The sequence below is a fragment of the Larimichthys crocea genome, chromosome XII, assembly GCF_000972845.2.
Source record: "Larimichthys crocea isolate SSNF chromosome XII, L_crocea_2.0, whole genome shotgun sequence".
Lineage (NCBI taxonomy): Eukaryota > Metazoa > Chordata > Actinopteri > Sciaenidae > Larimichthys > Larimichthys crocea.
In genome coordinates, this window is record NC_040022.1 from 6,862,778 (window position 1) to 6,889,608 (window position 26,831).

Consider the following 26,831-nt stretch of genomic DNA (forward strand, 5'->3'; position numbering starts at 1 on the left):
CAGAGTACCAGTTCCCAGGGAGGGCTGTGCGCGTCCTTCCTTTGGTTTTGGTAGCAGACCAGTCAGATAGAGTCTGTCAGCGGGACCTGAGAACTGCGCGTAGGACAGGAGGAGCTGGATAAAGCGCACCGGGTCGGCGCATGTATTTGGCCATTTTTTCTTTCCCGTCTTCGATTCCGCTGCGCCTCTGATCGGATGCTGGATGCAATCCATCCCCCCGTCAACAATACACATCTGACGGACAAATCATGGACAGCCTAGGTAGCCGCTGTAAGATTGTGGTGGTCGGGGACACGCAATGTGGGAAAACGGCACTCCTGCACGTTTTTGCCAAGGACTGCTATCCAGAGGTAGGTCTGTCAAAAGTGTGAACTCTGTGAAGTCTTTTTTTTTTTATGAGAAATGTAAGTCTGGAACACTGACAATGAAATGTAATGCTGAACAGTTCAACTTCAGCACTTGTTCAGCAGGTTACATCCACCTGCCTAAAGACAGAGGGAGAGGGAACTGTAATATATGCCTGTAAAATCACCATAATAGTCCTGTGATGTCTAAATTGACTTTTATTGTGTCTGCAGTTCAGCCTATAAAACTTAAGGCGTTGTCTTCTTCTGCTATAATGTCTGTATTTATAAAATATCTCCAAAGGGATTTGCAGTATGCTGTGAAACATGTCTGCTATTATTTAATTTGTCTGCTGCATCCTTTCAAATATGATATTCCAATTAGTCTATTCCTCTGAAGTCTGTGGCGGTGTAAACACAGGCTGTGCCTCTTAATTAGATAACTAAAACAAATCTTTTTATTTTTCAGAACTACGTGCCCACAGTGTTTGAAAACTACACAGCCAGTTTTGAGATAGACAAGCACCGGATTGAGCTGAATATGTGGGACACGTCAGGTAAGACAATTTCACGTTTCTTTCTGCACCGTCTCTTAAAGGCTGACATAACATCAATCCACTCCCAGCCCTGCCATGGTGCCTGTCCCCGGCTGTGACCGTGGGAGGACTGCTCTCCCGTCTCTAACTTTTCCAGCAGTCACCCCTTTGACAAATTGCTTTGACCTTGCAAACGTCACATTTGTTTGGATTTTTGTTTTAAGATTGTTTTTTTTTTTTAGCTTACTGAATCTGCTATTTATGATTGTTGTCTTTGCTTGAGACTTCGGTGCCAGCCATGTCTCTTGGTGCCTTGGGTTTGCATTCCTTCCTCTGCTGTCCACTGTGTGTGGCTGGCTCTTCCCATGCTCTGGCCGGGGTCAAGCCACTGTAGGGGGAGAAAGGCGGACGGGCGTGGATAATTAAGACAGGATGTGCCTAAAGGGACCAGTAACTGCCCTAACTGTTAAAGTGTGTTCATCAGAGTTTGACTGATGTAGTGGTTTGCTGACGTATCGACTAGTATTGAACCAGATATTTGGCATGTTCTCATGCTGCCAGTATGAGTTTCCTCTTCTGCAACATTTTCAGACGTACAAACACTCCAGTCTGATATTATCTGACATTTCTTATAGAATCAATAATATAAAGAGAGTATGTTTGCGGAGTTTACACAGCTGACCACCACTCCTACCTCCCTTAAACCTGAAATTCAGTTATCTGTTTTTCAGACTCATTCATCAAGGTCTCTACTGAAAGTTTTAGTGACTTGCGATCTTGCAAATGTTGTTTTAGTGTTTCCACCATGACTGAAATTCTTGAGGCATTCAAAATGTCAAATTAAACATGCAGATGTTCTCAGAATAACAACTACTGGTGACGTCAGTATAAAACACTGTTGTTCCACAGGAAGGAATCCTTGTCAGCAGTGTTGTGCCATCAGAAGGGGACTTTGACTGAATACAAATACTTACTTTGTCTGCTCGGTGACTCTTCTATGCTTCTTTCTGGGGACATTTTTGCCAACAGACAGCCAGTTGCATCAGTGACACTCCTGCACAGACAGCCATGCTCTACTTTCATCCCAGTTTTGTCAGCGTGGATGAATTAACTGCTCTGGGATCTGCATCTCATTTTAGTCATCTCAGGCTAGAGGCTCCTGTCAGTGATCTGACCAGTAACATGACTGGTCACTTAGAAGACTGAATATGGGATCCTCCCAGGGGGAACTCCTTCATTTACCATAAACATTCCCAAACCTAAAACTATCTTCCGGGAAAGATGATGGGATTTTTTTTATTTTATGCTACTTTGCGAGTCAGTGAAAGAATGTTGTTTTTACTTGGACCCCATGCTGACCCTGGAGAGTAAATCTGCTTGGGCCTGTCAGTCAGGGGTAAGGGTCCTCTGGGGCCTGGGGCCACAACAAAGAAGAGTTCCTTATCTCTGGTCTGTAATAGGCTAATGTAGTGGGAATGTTGTGCTTCTGTCCATCTTTAAAACCCTAAACCACCTTTGGCAGTGGTAGTCTTTAATCTTCAGCCAGGAGACACCCACCCCACAACAAACATGACGTCACCCAACCCACAAGGCAAATGTGTGAGTGTGTGTGCATGTGTGTGTTTGGTGAGCATGTGTACTTCTGTTTGTGTGTGCATTTAGTGCTCCTTGTGTGGTGTGCCATTATTCACTGATTCACAGCAAACACAGATGTTCATATTTTCTCTCAACAAGAAAAATAATTGGCTCACACTTGGATGAAAAAGGCTTTCATCTGAAGAAAATAGCTTGTCTCCCCTCGTTTCTCTTTTAGAATCAGATTTTTTTTATTACTTCACCCCCTCTCGTTCTTCAGCTCCCCATTTTCTAGCTCTTTTTTTTTGTCTTATGTACTCTAGCTGCAACAGTCACACCGGTTTAGTACCCACAATCCTAGGCATGGTCACACCATCATTTATAACAGAGACATCTCAGACTGAAATCATTTCTTTTCAAGGGAATGGCTGTGATCAGTGGGTCTGTGAAGTAAATGTATGACGTCCTCTGACATAGAGTTAAACTTTAGTAAACTTTGCCCTGAGAATTCACTCTGTGGGCCACTTGCAAACCGTCTTGACAGTGCTGACCTTTTGAGGGAACGGCAAAACGAAGAATGCTAAATGAAGTAACCTACTGTATCATGTATCATGGTGTGCCAGCAGAGATTTCCTCTTTTTGTCCACTTTGCCTTTAATGAAACAAGGTACAACAAATGGACTTGTACGTCAGTCCATTTCAACCTGACATTTGTATCACTCAATCCTCTACTTGCTCTTCCAAAGCCACAATCCCTTGAGTTATTTTTTGACAACTTAGCTTTCAGCCTCTTCACATAAAGTATTGTCTGCTTTTTAATTGCTGGTGAAGTCTGCATGCTGTGGTCTGACTGTGTTCACAAAGCTTTATTGATCGCTATCCGAGGCAAGGCTATTTAAACAGCTTGCGTCTCGCCTGGTTCACATTTCTCCGGCATGGTTAGATGTGTATTGCCATTGAAAATGCTCTCAGCATTTGTTGTTGCAGCACGGAAGTCGAGCATTGATTAGTTTGGTCTCATTAGTTCTGGTTCGTCCTCAAGGTTTAGTCCTTGCAGGATGGGTGAGAACAGAGGTGAGGTGTTTATCTAATTGAGGTCATTATTGAGTGCAAGTCTGCATGTCCCGTGCATGTGTGTTAGCTCTAAATAAATGGGTATTTCAAGACGCATTAAACAAAAACAGGGAGGTCTCATGGCTTCTGGGAACTGGAGGGCAACTTTCAGCTGTGCTTTGTATTCTGCCCTGCATTCAGCTCCGGACCATCTGGAGAATTAAATCAATTAGAAAGTGATTGAATGGAATTCCAATGAGGAAAACAACTGTATGTGTGTCTTTATATTACACGAGTGAGCAGCCACAAAGTGATAGATGTAGTCTGTTTCACCATTGCATGTATGTGTATCCTAATTGACTTTTAAAGCAACCCAGGCTATTAAGTAGTGAAAATGTCATTGTGGCTTGGTGATAACTTGTCTGGGGGCCATTAGTGATTACTGTTGAAGCTCATGGGGCCCATTCGCAGTCAGCCAGCCTGTTTTTTCTTTTTCTTTTTTTAAATGAGCCTAAGGTATTAATGCACTTTTCCTCTCTTCCCAATATGGTAAAAGTTCCTGGGAAATATTCCCTCTAGCTTTAGCCTCAGACTAATAACCCAACAAGAGGTGTGTGTGCTGTTTTATACAAGTCCAAGTTATGGAAACTTACAGCAGTACGCTCACGTCTCTCTGTTTCTGTTCTCTCTCGGCTCTCCAATGCCTGACCTGATTCTCACATTAGTGTGCTTTCAAGTGGCAATCCACAGGAATCTTATTTGCCTTTTGTCTTTTGCTGACAATCTTTGCTACTAATCGCTCACGCTGTGGTGTTTTTTTCCCCCACTGTACTTCTCAAGATCACTTTTCATTCAAACCACGTGTCCGTGACTCAGCTTCTAAAGATGACAAGATTTGACTGTATTTTCCTGATCTGTGATGTTGGCTATTGCTTTCCATTTTGACCACCCAATTCTTTCTCTATTTATTTCCAAACAATGTGGTGTTGCTGCTGCTGGGAACATGAAACGCATCACTTGCTGTGCAGTGGAGGATTTTTCCTGCAATAGACCTGCCTGACTCTGGGTGTTCATAACAACAAATAAAAGAAGCTTTCATGAACTGGCTACAGTTTGAAGCACTATTGTGCTGCGCAGTCAGCGACAGAGAGCAGAAAAACATGAATTTATCTGAAAGAGATTCTTAAATAGAATTACCTCTCACGAGTTTCAGAGACATTTTCTCTGTGAGTCTTCCTCTGGTAAACTCATGTCTACTGTTTTTTTAATGGCTCATCTCTCATGACAAAGCTGTCTTGTGTTTTTGCAGTCAGAGGTGTGATTGTTTTTTTTGATTTGAAAGACGTGACATTGCAAATGTGTAACACCACTCTTAACGCCAACGTTATCTCAGTCTGGCTGCCTCCCTCCTCTCGTACTGACTTTACTGAACATTCCTGGTTGTCTTTATGCTCTTTAAACTCCACATTCTCTACGCACTGAACCAGTAGGGTATCCAGAGGCCTGTAAAAACATGCTGAGTTCAGTGGGCTTTCTGTTCTTCAACACTTTCCGCTTGATTAATCTTTAATAGCGAATGAGTGAACTACAACCACAACGCAAAGCAGAAGTAAAATCAACAGATCCCCCGCCTCCTGCCCTGAAACCTATAGCTCACTGGAGCCGGAGGATGCTCCAGGAAGTACTATCAAACCTGAGTAGCAAGCATGCTGATCACAGGGGATAACATTATCTGTTCTTGGCTGTTACAGTTGGTCTGTTTAGCCTTTCTGAATCAGTACTGTAATGTTAGACTCAATGTTAAATGATTAAAAACAAAAGGATTCTCATGTTCCGTCTCTTTTCTTTTGCAATTTGAGGATGAAATTCTGTCTAGGTTGTTGCATTTCATTGGAAAGCCAGCTGCATATCTAACCACAGACAGCAAATACACGTTTTGTCGGCATCCTAGAGGGAGGATGACGACATCCTTTCAACCGCTGTTCACAATCCTGAATGTATGCAATGAGCCTAAGCCCTGAAAGTTGTTGCCTTACCAGCCCAGGGCAATAACCGCCTAAACGAAACCTGTTTTGATGATGCATAACAGGCTGGAAGGCACTCCCTTGCGTTGGGGGAGAACGCTTTGTGACAGTTTCGGGTAATGAGTAAACAGAAGATAGTGCAAGCTTGGTGAAATACTGTAACCTAAAATAACTGTTTGTGCCCCCATAATTAAACAAACACATATATTGAGGAATGCTTGAAGCTCTTTCCTTACAAGTTCCTCCTTACAGTACATATGAAATAGTAATTATTTGTTCAGTTTATCAGTAAAATGTGAAAATAGTGAAAACAGTTTCTTAGAGCCAAGGCGATATCTTTTAAATTGCTTGTTTGTTTGTTTTTTTCCTGACTGGTCCAAAGCCAAAAATATTCATATGCAATAATATGAACAAACAAACAAACAAAAAAAAAGGTAAAAGCAAATCCTCACACGTTGGATAGAAGGAAACATTGGTATTTTTGTTTGATAAATGACTCACAATGTGAATCAGAACTGAATAAGTTCCTGTTTATTTACTGATGAAGAATGGACTAATTCACATAAGCACATGTTTTTAGATAATGAAAAACGTGCTGTATGACTCTAGGAAAGCTTCAGACTGAAATATATCAACAATTACCTGATGGATTGTCATAAAACTTTGTACAGCCTCACAAAGCCACTAGCCTGGCTGTAGACTCTGACTCATAAAGCATGAACAGGCATGTCAGGTGTAACATGTTTTGTTTGTGGAAAGAACTCACTGTACAAATTTAATGGTTTCCCTTTTTCAATTTTATGGCTGAAGTGTGAGCACAAGAACAGCTTGGCACAGTTCGACTTGTGACTGGTTTTTGCAAAGGTTGGAAATAAACCTGAGCCTTTGTGCCAGGTCTCCAATCTCTATAGACAGTTGCAGGAATGCCTGTGAAGGTATTTTTGGACCGAGGAGGTGCCCTTCTGTCCTCTGGGGCCTTAGAAGCTTGACAGGAGAATCTTAGAGAATATATTTCGGCTCCTCCTTGACTCTCAACCCCCTGGTGTCAAGTTTGGGATGAGCACGGAGCCTCAGAGCCTCTCTGGCAGGTTAAACCTGATAATCCCATGGATTACAGTTAATAGCTGGCACCTACAAAGAAGTCAAACGGGAAGCACTGTGTGTGGTGAAGTGGATGTGAAGTCTTTGTGTGTCACTGTACTGCAAATTTCACACACACTTCACACTTTATAGCCCAGGATTTTAGTGACTTTTGTACTGATCTCTCCAATTATCTGGAGTAACATAAAAAATGTTGATTGTAATTATATGAATTTACCCACTAATGTATGCAATAATTATAAATGCATTTCAACTCCAAATAAGAAAAATGAAAGTGTACTGTAGTGACCATTTGCTTTACCTAAACAGCCACTGAGAGGCTGTTAAGAGTCTTTTTTTTTTTAAATTAAATAACTAAAATGTATTCTACAGCTCGTGAAACATAATTGCTCTGGAGTTGCACATGAATGCATATAACTAAAATGTCATCTACAGAAATACAGATGCATGCATACCTCATATTATAAATAATTATAATTATCTTAGCCTCACAAGAATAAATCTCCTCTGTGTTCCTGTCAATCCCTCCTTCCTCTTTTCCTTTTGGTCTCCAGCTCTAAACTTCTTGAATAATGATGGTCTCATGCACAGGGCCGCACTTCATTGCACCCTGACTCTTTGAGTGGGTTTGTGTGACATTATGGAAACTCTGGAGGGCAGCCGGCAGTCTTGCTTCTTGATCAGGCAAGCAGCTGTGCTCCATTCCTGGAGCTCAACACTTACTGAATCATAGTTTTAGGCTAAGGGTCAACCTGCCAAAGAGGAAATGGCTGTCCATGTATTGTAGTAGATGCAGGAGAAGAAGAAGAAACAAAGGAAACTAGAACAGAAGCATGGCTGAAGTGCAGGAGAGCTTGACGTAACTTCTCTAGAAGTGGATCTTTGTTCTCTGTGCTATTTATTTATCCTCTCATCTTTCTCTTCCTTCGTTGATGTTCTCCATCCCTGATAGCCCATTAGTAAAGGCGCCTGCTGAAGCGCCGTGTTGGGGTCACCAGCAGTCAGGGGCCGTGTTAAGCAGGGGGTGGGCAGAATGCTGCATGAAAACCAGCCAGCCACACTGACAGGAACACACAGGCTGTAATTACCACACAGAATATCTGCTCTCCTCAGTGACACAGTCAAACACACACACTCGCGCAGTGCAGGGTGCCACTTGCGCCACCCTAGTATGTACCCACCATTCAGCCTGTTTTCACATGCATACAAAACGTCCTGAGCATCCCACATGCCCACCCGCCCATAAACAATAAAACAGGCACTTCTTGGAGGCCCCAGAGGATACAGCTTCCCAGTCCTTGTGATCTCTTATCTCTGTCAGAGAAGCCTGTAAATGTGACCATGGATACAGCTATGAGCTGAGAGCCAGCACACATTCCTTCACCACATCTCAGCCCCCAAGCTCTGTCAGCACTGCGAGCACCAGGCAAAAGTGTATAATCTGCTTAAATAGCATGTCCGCTGCTGAATGGCACTGCACACTGCTGATAGGCTGTATATGGCTTTTACTGAGTTAATGTGCCAGTGGAATAATCAAAGTGATAAGTTATTAGGGAGTGAATATTAACTGGGCAGAATTAAAAGAAATCTTTTGGTGCGTTGTGAAGAAAAAGAGCACTTAAGCACTTTAGATGAGCTCACACTGACTCAGATTACAGGCCCTGTCTTAAGACTTCCCATGCCGTGCTGGTAACAGAGTAGGACAATGACTGACACAGAATAAAAGGATAAAAAGAAGATATAAAACTGTTTTGATAGCAAGCATAAAAGGCGACAGGAATACATAAATTGTAATTAGTAGTAGGAACACACAGTGACATTGTTAATATGTATTTTATCTGATATAATCATTATTTATTATAAGCTTGACCGGTAATTCATTTATATTTTTATATTATTATTAAGTGTACATTCAGAAGAAGCATCCATGTACATTACATTCATATATCAGCATATTAGTTTAGGTATAGGTGGTATATACATAGTTTATATGTATATTTATTTACCAGTATGATCACCAGCTACTTGCTGACTGTGTTTGCCTGCTGTTTGGTGTTTAGACAGTGTACAGTGGGCTTTTAGAGCTTTTTTTTTTGGTGGAAAAAAAACCTCCCTGCTCAACCCAACACCAAAAGTATAAAAGCAGGGAGAGTGAACCAAACCAGAAAAGTTGTGGGCCGGACAAACCTTGAGCTGAAACTTACTATAAAGCTGAAGGAATCTGCATATTCATGTGATGATTCTTTGGAGGTTGTGCTGCTTCTTTCACATTAAATTGATATGATTATAATAAAAATATTGTTTATAGTCGCTGTAACTGACTGAACTGACTGATCTCCAGTAGTTAAAATACATTGTAAAGTGAAAAGGGGGTGCAATAGATAAAAAAAGACAAACGGGCATGTGTAAAGGATACGTGTGAGTGCATGTATACGTGTGTGTGGGCATGTGTGGGATTGAATGGGGTAATGTATGGGAATTCCAACAGCTCTGACCCCTGACCTCTCCTATTGTTTCCCAGCTGACCAGAAGCGTAATGGGGGCTGATGAGGGGTGCCCGGGTGGGAGCCGGGGCACAATAAGGCAGCAAAGTGGAGCAGCTGCTTCAACCAATAGGCAAACAGATTGGGGGAGTGAGGGGCTGAAGTGAGTAAAAGCATGGGAGGCGTGGGGGTGCTGCCCTTAGAGCATGTTATAAGAGCAGCAACTATTCACTAGATTGCAAACTGGGAAAGGGGACAGACGGAACAGACAGAAGGAGAAGGGTACATCTGTGCTTTTCCCACCCCCACCCGCCACCCCACCCTTCCAGGCTTTTTGTTGTGAGTAAGGCTTGTTGGTAGCACTCTTGGGACCTGACCCACTGTGGTCTTTGAGGATGCAGACACACAAACGCCAACTGTGTCACATTTTTATACCACTACAGCACTCTTGTTACACGCTAAACAGTGAACTGCATATGGCGATATAAATAATCCTGTAGGGGATTTAATGCAGTGTTTTTTGTCTATTGAGATGGAGGAAACACGCTTAAATTGTGTGACCTCTGTCACTTCATTGACCTGAAGTAACGTGATCTATGGCATGATGCAAAGGAGTAGGAAGTTATTGATCCTAAATGGAGTTACTTCAAGGACACATGGACTTGACCAGATGAACCTGGAACTTCCTTATACTTTAATTTTTAATGTTTGATAATGAATAACAGACGAAACATTCACAACCACCAGTTTGATGCTGGTAAAGGTGCTTCAATGGATCTGGACCTGGGCACAGATTATATGTTAATATGATATTCTCTACATCACAATTTTAAATGGTGTACTTCATTTAATTTATTTAGAGAAGAGGCTCGTGCTCAGATGTACAGAGGCCAAATGAGCCAGGGCAAAATAATTGTTTTTAATATATATTTAAATAGAAGCAAAGTTATTATTCAGTGTATAACACAAGGGAGACAGGCCAGTAACTGTAATCTCCAAAAACCAAATGTCAGAAATGTATGCATATATTTACTTATACGAGTACCATTTTATGCTACTGTATACTTTACTACTTTTCATAGGGAAACTATTACTCTACTACATTAATTTGACAACTTAACTTTATGATACTTATACTCAATTATACTAATAAATAATACTAATGATCTGAGATGCCCAGCAGTTCAAGTTCACTCCATCTTTACCAGCAATATCCATGTGTAAGAAAGTATGCTTACACTGTGATATTGCTACCATTACTTGAGTAAAAGTATCTTAATACTTCTTCCACCACACACAGTAGAACATCACATTACCCCAGCACTGTTCATGTGTTTGAAAAAATGACTTCAACAAGTGTTGAGACATAAACTAATGCACCCTGGCATGAAGTAGGTATTCAGGAGCAGCAGTGAATGCCTCAGTGACCCAGTCAGACAGGAAACCCACCCAAGGAACTGTGGCTCTGTGTGTTTTCTCCCAGTCCACTCCCTCTACTGAATGCAACAGAACCCGATGCAGTGCCAGCTTTGATCAGCCCACTTCAAACAGCCCCACTGACTGGTTCTGCTTCTCCCAAAGCTAGCGCTCAGTCCCTCCGGCCCCCCACCTCCACAGGAGCAAAACCCTCTCTGCATCCGCCTGCAACCCATCCGGGCGTAAGGGGATACAGGGAGAGATGCTGTCTTTCACCTCCATCCTTCACCCAACAACCCCCACCTGCATTTCTCTCACAGACACTCGACAGATCCCATAATTTATGGATGACTTTATTTATAAACAAGATCCAATGTGCTTTCTGTCTTGCTGTTGCTGCTTTTGTGGAGGTAAAATTGCTCCTGAAGTAGTGCCGTGTCTTCCCATTGGCCTCCCTGGGGGGTAGCAGAGTGGGCTGGTGGATAGATAGTACCATGATATGGATGTGTTTGGATGGTTATGCACTGGAGGTAGTGGAGTCGATAGAGCAGAACTGCCCTTTTCCACTCACAAGCTTTTCTTTCATATGTCCATGTAGCTGAATATTTTCACTTCTTCTTTCATATCAGACAGACAGCTGTGGACCGAGAAGCTGCAGTCGGTGTTATTACAAGTTTTAATGAAAATCCTCGAGCGGGAGTACAAGTTTCGGAAGCAAAGAGTATGAGACTGAAAAATGTGTGGGAATGGAAATAAAGGATGTGATCTCTGCTGTTTTACAGGTGAAAGAGATGAATTTGAATACTGTGTATGTGCGTGTGTGTGTGAGGTGAGGAGGCCTGGAAGCTTTTTAGAGGAGAATTCATTGTGGCATGACAATCACCAATACTCGGTCAAAGAATTAGAGTGGGTGTGTAATGTTGGCAGGAAACCTTTTGGCGTGTTCTCAAAGAAAAAAATGTCAAAAATGGTGCTGTAAAACAGTGCAACAGTGTCAATGCAGCCTGAGCTTTTTTTCAGTTATTAGTATCACTGCCAAATGAAGGTGCTGTTAATATGCTGCAGGCTTAGGCAAGCACCGCCATTACAATTTAAGCCAAACATTTCCACACCATCAAGCTCAAACTTTGGCTGACTGAGAGTTGACTGTAGCAACTATAAATTCGATTCTACTTCGATTGGTGGTTTTACATGGAAAGCACTTTAACGCCCTCGTACACAGAACAGACACGAACCCACAAGAGTGACTTGTTAACAATTAGATGAATATTAAAGTTCAAATGGTGTATCCAAGTAAACCAGCAGGAGTTCAAGCACCAAGAGAGAAATCTAAAAAAGTCATACTGGTTTATATGGGGTTAGAGCTAATCAAAGGAAATAGGAAGTGACTGGGTGGACTGGGTGAAGCAAACCACGTAAGGAGGGCAGGTTGTGAAATGACGTGAAAGTTACTGAATTAATTATTCTTGGGAGATCTCAGCGCCCATCAATCGTCTGATTTCTAAATACACTTCAAGGACATGAAACAGTGCCACCCCTATTCTTCTCCTCAATGAAACAAACTGGAAATATAGCGAATCACTTTGTAACACTGACAATGGATGTTTCGAGCAAGCACAGATTTAAAAGCACACACCTTCCACATATCACTGTGCTACAGATTCTCTGTTTGTCCTTCAATGCAGATTTTCTTTAGCAGTTTTAGTTCCTGCTTCTGTTTTAGCAATGAAAGCTAGAGGAAAGTTCTCCCTCTATATTGAAGCGTTTAAAGACCGGCTTGTGAGTCTAGAGTTAATAAATGTATAAATGATGGGAGATCATGAAGGATTCATGACAGCACACCCAGGTTGAATCTGGTGTGTGCATAATATTGCCAAACACAGTGCAGATGACTTTGCATTGCATTGTTGTAAAAAACTGACCCAGGTTAAACTTTTTTCTGAGCCCTCTGAATTGGCACGTTGACTTTATTGATGCCTTAAGCCAGTGGTCCCCATACGTCATTTCGAAATAAAAAAACGTTTCAAAATAAAAGACCGCTCGACTTAGACTGGGACTATAATAGAGGGGGACTTACTACTCTATCTACAGTTGGTAGGAGAAGAAGAAAATATTAAGTATTAAGTAATATTTTCTTCTTCTCCTACCAACTGTGGATGAAGTAGTAAGTCCCCCTTTATTATAGTCCCAGTCTAAGTCGAGCGGTCTTTTATTTTGAAACGTTTTTTTATTTCGAAATGACCGTATTAAATAAAACAGAAATAACTAATTAATTCTTGTGCGGCCCGGTACTGATTGATCCACGGACCGGTACTGGTCCGCGGCCCGGGGGTTGGGGACCACTGCCTTAAGCCATCAGAATAATTAGAAAGATGCGATAATCATATAAAAGCCTACATAAAAACTTTACACTTCACACTTTAGTTCACAATTTTGCCTCTCTAAGCACATTTGTTTTTGATTGGAATTTATTGGGCTGTCCTGCCAATAATGGTGACCTTTGCCTTTTTACATGGATGTCCCTGTAAAGCAGTAACTCCTCCATCCTCAGAGTTGGACAGAGTTCTGAAGGCCAATCTGATCAGCACTGAAATACTGAAACTGGATATTCCAACCAGATTCTCTAAAATCTTCTTTAAAATGTTGAGCAACCAAACCTAAATAAATAAAGCAGAAAGACGTACAGTCTGCGTTGGGAATATCACAACCAGCTGGAGTCCGACACTGATAGGTTTTAGTCGTGAAAGAGGTTGTGCAAAGAACAGATAATCCTCAAGTCAGCATCTGGTGCTCTTTAACTAGCTCTTGTATGTTTTCTTTTAAACTCTGTTATTTTGTGGATCTTGTCCAAACAGTCTGCTACCGCTGCTTTGACGAGACTCAGCGGTTCTGGTGTGAGAGGCGCAGAGCTTGAGGAAATACAGAAACAGATAAAAAAAGAAAAAAATCAGGTTCTGCGTGTGCTCCCTGAACACAGCCAGCCAGTTGTTCACAGCTACTCGACTCCATCACACAAACAAACGCTGGGTAGTGTTTGTATTGTAACATCTAAACACACGAACATCTCCGAGGCATTAAGAGTGTCATCGAGGGGTGTAGGCTGCCACGCCGAATCTGAAGTCATGTCTCAGACTGTTAGAAGAAGAAAACCAAAGTTAGGACATGATCGGTGTTTCTTTTTTAAAGTAAGACAGGGAATATATAGATCGACAGAGGAAATGAGCGACAAAATAAGCATAGTGATGTTGAAGCGCAAAGCGCAGCATGAACCTGAGCCTCAAACGGACACAGAGATCAAACAACAGGAGATGAAATGCACGGCTATATCTCTGGTGGAATGAGAGTGTGTGTGTCTGTGTGTGTGATAATAAATGAGGAGCTGCGGGTGAGGAAAAACTGAAAGCGCGTGCACACACTCTACATCTCTATTCCCCTGGGGTGAGCAGGAGACAGACAGTAATGCTGTTTTGTCCCCTGCCTGTGCTGTCAACGCTGTGGCCGGCCTCGCCTTTCCATCTGCGACTGGACAACAGACGCAGGCATTAACTCCTTGGCAGCAGAGCTCAGAGTAGATCAGTGGAAGATGCTCGACGCCCTTCAAAGGCTGCACTTCCTCCAGAGGGAAAGCGCACAAGGCTTTGATCAATATCCCCTGTGTGAAGGCTGCAGACATGGAAGGTTAATGGCCATTTAACCCAGTGTCACCTCCACTGTCCTGGCTGTGTGCTAATGCCTTTGAAAACTTGACACAGCCATCTCTATTACAGATCAACAGCTTTATCTCTCAGTGTGTGTGCAGTTGTATAGCCTATAGGTCAAACTCAGTGAGAAACCAAAGATATGAGCCCCAGTCCAGAGTGTAGGCCAGCTGAGGTTCCTTCATTCACTCATAGATTTTTTTTATATAAGACTGTGGCAGATGGTATGTGTTGAGTATATCAAAGCTACATATGCTCTGGTTGTGTCATTTGCTTCTACATATCGCACAAAATCTGGCCAACATTTGATGTTATGGTGTAAACTTAAGTCGCAGCTGCAATATCACCTCCTCGGTTCAATATTTCAGACACGCATTTTACAGTTACATCGCAAGAGAAGTAAATGCACACAGCCGATCTATGCTCTGCTGGATACACCAGAAAAATCAGTGAACTTTAGAAACCTAATTTTTCTCTTTGGAGAAATCATGAATAAATTAAAAAAAGTTGGATTCCAACAAGATAGATGAGTTCAGATTTTGAAGAATGTGAGTGTGGAAGTCAATAAAACATAAAAACACTCTACTCCACTGAAGCCAAGAAGTAATATCAAGTGTTAGATGCAGCACTGTCTCCTTTGACAGTCTTCACTGTCTTTTTTGAAAAATGAAATCGACCCCTGTTGTGGTTCATTGCCAAGTGAGTCATGTGACTTACTGGAAAACGTTGCACATTGAATTGCTTGCAGTGGAACACACCATGCGTATAAAGTACAATTTGTTGTTTTTTCTATGGATTAAACAAACTAAATGTAATGTGTTCATTGGTGAGCTTTGGAGGTGATGGGTGGTGTTACCATCAGCTGGCTCCCCCTGTACCCATCTCTGTGATGAGCTAAACTAACGTGCTGCTGCCTATAAGGCTGCATTCAGACCAAATCAGGTTGCAGCGATTAGCTGTGGATGTGTGTGTGTGAGTTCATTTGTGCAGAACATAACCGCTGTGAAGCAATCAGAAAATAATCGTTTATTTATCCGGCAAAAACTTTCTCCCTCCTGATACTCCCTCTCCTCAGTCATATTCTAGGTTACTTGCCATCAGCTGCTCTCTCTCTCTCTCTCTTTCTCTCAGATGGACACAAACCAGAAAGAAAGGTTCTTGGTATCGTTACTTTGCAACATGTAAGACTGTAGCATCAAAGCGGAGTACATGAAATGCTAAGGTCACAACTGGAATAATGTTGTAGTTTAGTCCATGAACCTTCAGTTTCAGTGATATTTAAGGCCGACAGTGGAGCAGTTTGTATAGTCGATCGCCAGACTGGCCGGAGCAGTGTGATGTCGGATTCCCACCACTGCAACCTTAACACACTACCCATATTCAAATGAATGAGTGGACTGGTGTTTTGGTCTGAATGGTCCCTAAGCAAACAAGTGAATTTTCCTAAAATGTCACATTACATTACATTAAACCGCATGCTGATGCAATGATGTTGTAACAAAATTAAAGCAGAGTTTAATCTCAACTGTGAAAAGATTATACACTTCAAACAAGTGGCTGCCTGGAAAGGTATAAAACAAAACATATACAAAACTCTGTAGACTGGAGAGCTTGCATTTATAAAGTGTTCTGCAAAAATGTGTAGTATGGATTATTGCAAACAAACTGGTATGGTCCTCCTCGATATGTAGTCCTTGATAGGCAGCAGATGTTATAAGTCCTGAGTTGACTCTTAAATGAGGAGCACTAATTTGATGCCAATCTTCCAGGTACACTGGAGTACGAGTAAAAACTCTCTGTTAAGGTCAGTGGGTCCATATGTGGTAAATTGTATTGGATTCTGGATGTGGGACTGTAAAAGAAAGTTTTAGTTCCGATTTATATTCCCACAAAACACTCTGTCTTGATCAGCAGTGGTACACTGGGTCAAAGTAACTCCTCTCGAAGGGTGGCCTGGCAGCAGAGTCTGTTTATCTCTGTTTGAGTAAGAACCCTGATTGAGGAGAAGCAGTAACAATTCACAACACAGACCGGACCTTCAGCAATGAAAAGTCTGCTCAACCTCTAAAAGGACGGAGCACCAACCCTCTTCTTCTTTCCTCTTAGTCACCTCAAATCATCTATGCACTGGAGTCATTAGCCTCCACGATCCCCTCGCTCTCCTGCTCTCTTCTTCCTTACTTCCTTTCAGGGGCCTCACAATGAAACCATTTGCATCCCTCCAGGTTGCTACGATACTCAGCCACCCCAACTTGAAATGTTTTGCCTTTGCTTTGAAGGTGCATTTTAAGAGGAAAACAGCTGCAGGAGAAGAAGAAGAAAAAAAAAAGATGCAGTGTATGCGGTGCCTATTTTGTTGTGTTTCTAAGGTTGCGGCTAGCTCAATCACACTAACTGTTTTCATTTATTTAGGTGACATCTGAGGGGGTGTTTGCTTCCTTATACCCTGCCTTCGTTCATGTGCATGGGTGTTTTTTCCAAGTGTCTATACTGCCTAATGAGGCTGTTAGTTGACGCTGACTCCCTGCCATATGTGCATGAACACATCAGAGAGCCTCGAGGAAAAGACTGATTTCCCCCCACTCATAATGGTTCGCTTTTTAGCTGCGTCTGCATGCAACAAACGGAGAGAGGGGAAAGAAAATCCTGCTGTGATGTTACAGATTAATGAATAAACTGAAGTCTGGAAGGCTTTGTTAGACGCTCATGTACACTCAATCTTACAGGTTCCCTGAAGATCTTCTCCATCAGACTATACCATTTGCGTTTTATTAGATTTGTTTAATTGTTTATCCTCATGAAATGGAAACTCTTGAGTGAGTAGATAGAGAGCTGTCGGGTTTCAGACAGATTGTCCCCATGTGGCAATCCCAGTGTCAGGGGACAGGAGGCATAAATGAAGTCACAGCACAAACACTCAAGCCTTATTACTCTACATTAGCGCTTCACTAAGTTCCTGTTCGCCTCAACATTCTCTGGGATATTTTTTTGCCCTTTGATGAAGCTCGACTGACGGCTGCTGAGGAATGCTTTCCTGCCACCTTTGTCACCTCTGCTCGCCGGAGCCTCCTGCGCCGCGCTGCAGCGTGGCTTAACGCTAATTAGACCCGTGGAACTAAAGACAAGAATCCACTTTCCACTGTGAAAGATCGCCGGTGGTAAATCAGGCTAATGCTAATGCTCAAGAAGGAGGTTTTGTGAGGGGTGTTTTATGCCTGTCCTTGGCACTGGCATGGCGGGGTCCCGCTCCTTGCCAGACGTGATCGTTTTTAGTGGCTCCTGCCAGGCCGTGCTCCCCTCCCTCACCCTTCTGCCCCATCCATCTCATCCTGCCTCTGTCTGAAATTCAATTGACCTTTTGTTCCACCTCACAGTGAATGGGCACAGGCCACCTCCACCAATAGCCAACTCAGAGCTCTCATACTTCTTTATTTGATCTGTCCAGCCGAGTCCAGTGCTTTCATTACCTACCCAAACACCCCCTCTCCTCCACCCCTCTACAGCTACATTCTCTTTTATCTCTGGTCGTGTCTCTTTGCTGCTAGAGGGGGGCAAGAACATTTCAGGGAGTGGAGGTGATATATTTTACAATCAGGAGAAAACTCCCTTTTTCCTCCTCCTCCTCATGTTCTTGATCGTTATGGTGATTGGCTTTTATTTGTGCCTGCTCGGCTTGTTTTAAACACAGCACTTTTTCTCCTCTTCGCTCCCTCAGAGGACTTTTTTCTGACTTTGCAAAAGTGCTGAGGTAGCCTCCCTATCGCTCAGGGCAGGAGAGCTCTGAATTGCTGCGCTGTGACAAGGCCTGTTGTGACCGTGACCTGTCAATCATCTTGATCATTGGGATTGACAAATTGATCCCAACGGCCTCATTCCAGCCCCTAATTACATCTGAAGTCAAACAAGCACCATTGTCTCAACTTTCCTTCATCATCATCATCCTCATCTCTTTCCCTTCGCCTGGATTCTGCTTTAATTCCCCGGTCGCTTCTCTCATCATCGCCTACTCCTGCGCCTTACCCTTGCCCCAGCGTCAAAGTCATTAAATCACTTCTGTCCCCTCTCCACCCCCACATGCACTGGCTCTTTTCTTCTTCAGCTCTAACCTCAGTACAGGTCTGCTGCACTGTGATACATACTAAAGACCAACTTCAGCAGCTACAGCACCTCATGTGTGACCACTACCAATCAGAGCTTGCTGTTGTACAATGTGTGCTTTGCTGACTGTTGGACTTGGCACCCGTGTGAGTGGAGTGTGTGTGTGTGTGTGTGTGTGTGTGTGTGTGCGTTAGTCCTGCTCTCTCAGCAGTACAAAACAGTAGCAATCTTGTGTTAATAAGATGAGGAGGTGACTATGAAATCCTGATAACGTCCTGTAAGGTGTAGACTAAAATTACATGTTTTCTTTCTTTCTCCTATATTAAAATGAAAATATGTTTATGGTGTATATTTTTTAAGGTGGAGAAACAAGACAAGTCAAAAGGATTTGTATTGAAGATTGAGCAAAACTTTTGCAGAGTTTAAAGGCACCAGAGATGCTGGAGAGAGTAATGTTTTGTTGATCAGGTCCCTGTATTGTTGGAACAGTGCCAGGCTGCACAGTAATTTTTTTTAATGGTTATTGCAGTTCAAATTGCAAGTCATGTTATGCACAGGGGCCCAGAACCACTTTCCTAACCAATCATTAGAAAGGAATCTGCTGTTAACCCTACGAGAAAAGTATGATCACAATTTGCGTTACCAAAAATTGAGCCATTAAGGCCAATAATATATTTTTTTAAAGTTTCAAAAGCTGCATCAGTTCAATTTTATTGCCCTTTGAGTCAGCCAGGAGAGGTCTCTAACACACGGTCCCAAAATGCAGATAAATAAGAAGAAGACTCCAAGCCGACAAACAATGCATGTTTCAAAACTTTTTTCTGAAAAGTCCGTCTGAAATGGAAAGACTAGAATATTCATTAGTGCATTTTTAGTGTGGAATGGGATGTAAACAAGACTGTTCCTCTCACTTGGAGGCACAAGGCAAAGCATTAATCTTTAATGTGCAGCCTGTTGCGTGGTTCTCAGTGGGGAGGGAGCAGGTCACCATAGGACAACCGGCTGAATGATGGGGGGCTGCAGGCCGCGTGCAGCTATTGTCATACTCCCATTCCATCATTAACAAAGAGAACATAGTGATGCTAAAACAGGTTGGAGCGCCATTGTGCAGACTCCATTTACCCCACCAGAAAAAGGCATGCAGCTCTTTAACTGGCTGACTCCCTATTGTGTCTGGTCTGGTATGAAGCGTGATAACAGCAAGTATAAAGATCATCTATAATTATCAGAACCATTTTGTGTGACCTCAAGGGATTAAATGTCATTTTGAAGATGTTTTATATACTCCCATCTGCACTCTTCACCCACAGTATAATTCTCAGATTTATGCACATTTGCAGCAATTCTAAGTGTAAAAAAGGGTGATTTGTCACCAAACCCGAGTTTCCTTGACACTAAATTTATTCAGCTAGGGTGCTGTTGCTATCGTAATGTAAGAGTTCAGGTTCATACTAGCTCCCATGGGTGGCAGGAGGGAGGGTGCCCACAGCCACATTTCCCATAAAGCCCAGATATTTTTACAAGCCTTCTAATGAGAGCTGTAAGAGAGCAGGACCCGTATAACTGAGCGGCTTGTGAAAAGCACACAGGCACCACTCTGCCTTCAAATTTGATCAAGATACAGAAATGAAAAGTGAGAGTGGGGTGGGGAGAAGCGTGTGAGTGCATGTGAATCTCATTGTCAGAAAAAAAACCAACGTGAAGACGAGGACCATTTGCAAGAGAGACGGGAGAGGGATGAGTTGCGAGAATTAAGGGGTTCAACCTTTAGTTTGGCCTTTGTGCTGGCATTCACTGTTGTTTCAAGATGATAATGGATTGTGTGTGCATAAGTCCTCTGGTCCTCAAACCACTATAATTCACTTTTGAGCATGTGTATGAGTGTGTATGTGTGATTCTCTGAGTAACCCCCCCTCGACATTCCTCATGAAGCGCTGTGATAAAGGGAGGATACAGCTGTGTGGAAGCCCAAGAGACAAAGATACTCAAATATGTGCACATATCTGTTGAGATAAAGACTAATTTGAATCTGCAGAGTGCATTCAAGCATATCCAAGTTCATGTCACAGCCTTTATTATAATGGACTATCCATGTATTATTGACCTGTAGATCACCTTCCAGGGATGTGCAGTATGTTTCTAATTGACAGGATAAGCCATATGGTTGGGATGAAGAACCTCATGGGGTTAAGTTAGATAAAAACAAGAATGTTTCAGAAGACGCCATGACCTTAGGCCATATGTTATTGTGTGTCCACAGGTTCCTCTTATTACGACAATGTGAGACCACTGGCGTATCCTGATTCAGATGCGGTGCTCATCTGTTTCGACATCAGCCGCCCAGAGACTTTGGACAGTGTCATAAAAAAGGTCAGTGTTTATTTCTTTATTTCTTTATTTATTTCTTTATTTCTTTATTTATTTATTTCATCTCCTCCTCTCAACACTTTGGATCAGCATTTAATATCTGCTGTGACACTGGAGAACTAACCTGGAAAAATTCATTTTTTTTCCCGATCAGCATCTTGTATCCACTCATATTCCTGTGCCAGCAGTTTGAATTTTCATGGCTCAACAATAGAGCAAATCAGCACAGAGGTTAGAGCCTTTCATTCCTTTATCTCATCAAAAACGTCCATGGATACTTGACCCTCGCCCCTCTGAGGAATGGAAGGTCAGAATAAAGAATGAGAGGAGAGACTTTGCAGCCGGGTAGGTTCAAGAGGAATATCAGATATGTAAATCGCTGCAGCCTTATCAAAGAGGAGCTGTTGCAGGGCCTGTTCAAGAGTGCTAGAACTGCCTATCGTTAGGCATTTAAAATTTAAAAATCTGATTTAAATGCAGAACTGTGACCAGATGGTGGCAGTTAATGTTTGTAAGTCTATGGTTCAGATGTTGTAATACTGGAGTTGAGCTTGGGGTGGCGGCTAAAGTGTGGTACAGGCTAGGCAGGGTTGTGGTCATGGACATGTTTTTACTGTCAGTGCAAATACCTATTGTATATGTAGAGACACCCAACTTAATAGGTTTGTTTGCGTACCATGTGTGTCATGTAAAACAGCCCTGTGCCTTTCAGTGGTCTCTCATCTTGAAGCCATGTGTGTGTGCTTTCCTTTGAACTGTGCTCCTTGTGGGCCAAAGACAGTTCCCACGGCTGGCCTGTTGACGTGTTTAGTGGTCTGAGCTGCTAAAATGCTCCTGCAGACTTTGTAGATCTAACCCGAGACACCTTTTTTTAACCCACAAATATCTCACAGACCTCAGTGCACTCTGTCAACAGGGTGAACTAGTGCTGCCATCGAGCTTATGGTTTTCCCATGAATCCCTTGGCAGGGGGTTGCCATGACCCCTGAACCCTAGCTGTCGCCCTGGTAATCTCTGAAACTCTGGGGCACATGGAAAACCTGTTGCACAATCACCATCCCAAATTAGACTCTTGACCTCTAGTAACAAGCCAGTCACAAAGGTTTCTGGATGACAGCTGGGGGAAGACAGAGGGTTAAGCAATCAAAGCTTTTGATTGGTTGTTATTGGCAGAATAGGGATTGGCTTGAAAGGCCAAAGGTTCTCTTCAAGGTACGAGGATGAATGGACACTCTGACATGCTGCACACGGCATGTGGAATATTTCAGGGCTGGCTGGATCCCACTGTGTATTTGTGTCGCAGGGAGGAGAGTGTGTGTTGGTTCAGCTGAGTTTCAGAACTGACATTTAATCTGATTTTAGAAGGAAGACTGCTCAACATTTTATGTACAGAACCTGAAATAGATTTGTTGACGGGGGCTGCGTGAGGAAGATATAACACACATCAGGTACCTCAGCTGGCATGAATATAGTTGTCATATTTATATCATGGAGCTTAAAACGTAATGATTTCTTTTTACAGTGAGACAGAGAACAGTGCATAGGATTACTAAATAATAAGATGTGTAACTATGCTTTTACTTAGAAATGCTTAATACGATGAATCAAACCTTCTTTTGATGATGTGATGTGAAGATGTGAAAGTAAATATCTTTGGGTTTAGTGCTGGTCAGACAAAAAAAATGCAATGTGAAGGACTAGGAATTTAGTAAAGGCCTTGCTGCTCCTGTACATCGGAGGGTTTATGTTTATAGTGCTGCAACCGTTTCTTTGAGATAGTTTTTTTATTCATTGTTTACTCTATAAAATGAAAAAAACATAATGGAAAAGGCTATTACAGTTTCCCAGAACAAAAATGGTTTGAGGCCAAATTGTCTTCAACTTGTTTGTTTTGTTCAAAGAAAAACCAAAACATATTCAATTTACAACCACAAATTCCCCTGCACTTTTGCCTGATAAAACCTTAAATTATATATACTATATTCTCAAAACTGTTTTTCTTTCATTCTCTGTTAATTGACAAGTAGATTACATGACTTATTGTTCCAGTACTAATGTTTTACATTCCAAAATATGGAGCAATTGACCTCATCTACTCATTTAATCTGACTGTAAATTCAAAGTTGTAAAAAAGTACTTGTAAGACAGTTTGCTTTCCCTTTGATGTCTTAGCCCAACAAATGTCTTTCATAGAGAGAACAAGCTCAGGTATCCAGTGTCAAAGAAACCAAAGGTCGTCACTGTATCTCATAGCTCACCAGTCAGCACAGGCAGCTCAACTCTCATATTTGGCAGAATCATTAATGTATTTCTGTGTCCGTGTCTATCTATTTGTTCATGTCTCAACAGTGGCAAGGAGAAACGCAGGAGTTTTGTCCAAATGCCAAAGTGGTGCTGGTGGGCTGTAAGTTGGACATGAGGACAGATGTCAACACCCTGAGGGAACTCTCCAAGCAGCGTCTCATCCCTGTCACCCATGAACAGGTGAGAACAAGCCAATGATGGATATGTGAGAAGATGAATAATGAGAGAAGGTGCCCCGGGAAGAAACAGAGACTTGAAAACAACAACGATTCGGAAAAGAAATTAGAAAGCAATCCAGCAGTTTTATACAGTTTTTTTCATCTTGGATCAGAAATGGTATTGCCTCTATGATGTCCCACAGGAAGGGAGTGTGAGAGAAGGTTCATGCAACACAATCAACCACCGCCGAATAAGAGCTGTGTGAAACCCCTCAGGGACATGTTGCTGGGGTTGGCGTTTTGACCGAAATTTGCTGACAAGCGATGTAAGGTATGGTGAGGGCGGTGGAAGAGGCATAGGCAGTTAGTGGAATTTATGTCTAGGGACACATTTTTTTCCCTGAAATGAAATATTCATGCAGATTTAGGGATTTTCAAAATGCAGGATGAATAGAAAAACGGACATTGATAAATGAGTGAGCCCCTTTATCGCATGCCGCCATGACCTCTAAGCCAAGGGGATGTGGAGGAAAGGGAAGGGATGATAAACTGTTCTGTAAATCTGTGAATTTTAATCACCTTTCAGTGTGTTCATTTTGTACTCTCCCGTGTTGGACATACAAAAAGTAGAGGGGCTTTTTTTTCACCACCACATAAAAGCCCTCAGAACAAAGGAACCCTTTTTCCGCTGCTGTCTGAGAGCTCGCCGGAGGCTAAAGGCACGCAGACTCCCAAACAAAGAAAAAAAAAAAGAAAAAAAAAAAAAGGAAAAAGCAGACCATCATGTAAATAAGATACATAAACAAAAGATAGTGTAACGAACCACAGAGCTAATGCAAAATATCTGGGGACCATTCATGGCCAAGCCTATTGTTCTGCTCCTCCTTAGTCGCTGTTTTCATTGGAGGTAACTACTGTTTGTCCCTCTAACATACCTAGAATATGTGTGTCACACAGCAGATGCCAAAGTGCTGTGCATAATAAACATTTCGATGCTTTAATTCAATAGCCTGTGTTGATATCCTGTTGTTGATCTTAAACTGAATTCCAACACAGCTGAGGAGTCGCTGGTGAGAGTGACCACAGGGTGAACTCCAGACATTTCCGCACTAATCTGCCTGAGATCCGATCGAGCTTTTCCGCTTGTCATGGTTATCTCTACCTTGGGCCCACCGCCACCACCACCCCTGAATCTAAATCTGCCATTCCACCTAATGAGGACTCCATTGCTTCTTATATGTGGCTCAGTGCACAGCCACGGTAAAAAAAAAATGAAACAACAAAGCTCTCTGTGTTGGAGAGCATGGGATTTTAGGGTCATGGGAAATGCAGCGCTGTCTCTATCTGTTACAACCCTGTGTTGATCCTGCATGGATGTGGGTTTAAGGTCTGATCATGAAACAAGAGACGGGGCTGGACTGAGGCGAAGAGAAAGGCTGAGGGACTTTAAAATTAAATTTTCCTCTGATTTGATCTCAAGCAAACAATTTACGGTCTTAATTAACTGGGTATATTATAACATTACTCAGGTGTAAGCTCTAGTGTTGGAGGAGTTTAGTCTCTTCTCTCTAAATAGCTTAGACCATGTCAACACTGGCCCAGTGGTCTCTGTGCTGCTTTGTTCCCATTCACCTACTACAGACTGAGGAGTCAGAGCAGCTACATTATTCATGCCTCAGAGGTAAGGGCTTCATTTGTCTCCAGACATGTTTAGACTATTGACATTCAGTCTACGGTTGAGATCAGAATCTTTGTCACAGATCTGCTGCCTCTTTCAGGGACATTTAATCTTCCATTGTTAAGATATAGTGCCTGCTTATGCCAAGGTACAATGAAGGATGGGATGCATATTGTGAATTTTCATTTTCTTTGTGAAGCACTCACGCAGCACCTTGATACGGAGTAAACACCTTTAAAAGCCCAAGGAAACAAGAGAAAAGACATTGTTTTGTCACGGTCAGGAAGTCTATTAGAAAGAAGATGCGTACAAAACTACTGAAAATCACTGAGAGGAGAAGAAGCACAACAGAAATATGTTGTTGAGGTGCTGAACGATTTATACAAGATGTTTTTTGTGGCACTGCAGATAAAATGTCTCCCATTTCCCCTTTTAATTTTCTTGTAAAGGATTTTGTTGCTTATGTTTTTAAATTGTGCTATTTAATAAGATATCATTCATTATAATTGTACAATATGTTTCTGTTAATTTGTTCTGTACACTTGACATTTATTGCACATCTGTACATCCTGGGCTAGGGATCCCTCCTCTGTGGCTCTTCCTGAGGTTTCTTCCACATTTTTTCCCTGTTAAAGGTTTTTTGTGGGCAAGTTTTTCCTCACTCAAACCGAGGGTCTAAGGACAGAGGGTGTCACTCCCTGTACAGATTTTAAAGCCCTCAGAGGCAAAATGTGTTTTGTGAATTTGGGCTATACAAATAAAATTGGATTTGATTTGATAGAAGTTTGCTTGCATGCTAATTGTCCCCTGTGTCCATGTTCCAGGGCAGCACGATAGCTCGACAGATTGCGGCGGTGGCCTACGTGGAGTGTACCTCCAAAGTTTCGGAGAACAGCGTTCGTGACGTGTTCCATGTCACCACGGTGGCATCTGTGCGGCGGCCGCACAAGCCGCAGCTAAAACGCAGCAGTTCCCGCAGAGGCCTGAAGCGAGTCTCACAGCTCCCCTTGCCTCCCCTGCCGGGTCGGACTGAGCAAATGGACCAGGCCCCGGCCATGAGGAAGGACCGGGCCAAGAGCTGTGTGCTCATGTAGAGACCAATTATTGTAAATATATATATGTATATACATAAACACAGAAATATATAACAGAGGAAGTCTATTTATTGTTTTTTGTTGTTGTTTTTTTCCTCGTATTTTCATTTTTTGCACTGCAGAGGAGTGAGGAAAAAAGAAACATTGCGCTGTGGAAAGAAATGCTTTGGAGTTTTTCAAAAAAAAAAAAAAAATTTTTTGTTGCGTGTGTGCATATTTTCTAAGCTGTTTACATATTTGTGTTGTTTGGAAACGCTGACAAATTGGACTAACCCTCTGGATATAAGGAAGCTGTGATAGTGGACGTGCCGTCTGGTTCTGGCTATTAAAAAGGAATTGATTTCCTGAAGCCTGAAGCACTAATAAGACGATGGCATGGCGGTGATGGCGAGCAGAGTGAAGTGCATGTGAAGAGAACCACTTTGAAGCAGGACATCTTGGGATGAAGCTTCCGGTTTTTAAAGACAGTGTTGACGTGAGGACTAAATGTCAAGTTGCACTGTCTGAAATTGCTTGCCATATTTGAGTGGAAACCCCATGTGTAAAGTAATGCTGAAAAGGGATTCTAGTGATTAGATGAATGATGGCTCAAACCAAACAGTAGGAGCTGGAAATGAGATTTTTGTAACTGAAATATTGTGAAGGTGTACGTGAGCATTACTACCACAAGTGCATTTGTTTTAAAGTCACAACATATCTGTATTATTATTTTATTTTGCTCATTTAACATTATTTTTCTGATCAGGTCCAACTGTGTCAGTTTCATTCACTGGTTTATGCTGTTGTCACTATTTTAAAAGATGATTCTTTGTGGAAAATAAAGTGGTAAAATGTTAGGGCTATTTTGTTGTACCTTCACTAAAGTCTGAAATAAAGCCACAGCTTGTCTGTATAGGAACGGA

General features: G+C 42.2%; 1 protein-coding gene across 1 annotated transcript; it reads left to right on the forward strand.

Annotated features, from left to right (window-relative positions):
- On the forward strand, window positions 1–26,831 carry rnd2 (Rho family GTPase 2). The gene is made up of 5 exons (XM_027285944.1): window positions 1–350; window positions 814–901; window positions 20,589–20,698; window positions 23,045–23,179; window positions 25,660–26,831. The coding sequence occupies exons 1-5, from the start codon at window positions 249–251 to the stop codon at window positions 25,927–25,929; spliced, it is 705 nt and encodes a 234-aa protein (XP_027141745.1). The 5' UTR covers window positions 1–248; the 3' UTR covers window positions 25,930–26,831.

Bases quoted from the DNA above. Each gene is read 5' to 3' on its own strand.
- rnd2 (XM_027285944.1), top strand. From the start codon at position 249: ATGGACAGCCTAGGTAGCCGCTGTAAGATTGTGGTGGTCGGGGACACG. The intron at 20,699-23,044 runs GTCAGTGTTTAT...ATGTCTCAACAG, and splicing joins TGGACAGTGTCATAAAAAAG to TGGCAAGGAGAAACGCAGGA. The intron at 23,180-25,659 runs GTGAGAACAAGC...TCCATGTTCCAG, and splicing joins TCCCTGTCACCCATGAACAG to GGCAGCACGATAGCTCGACA.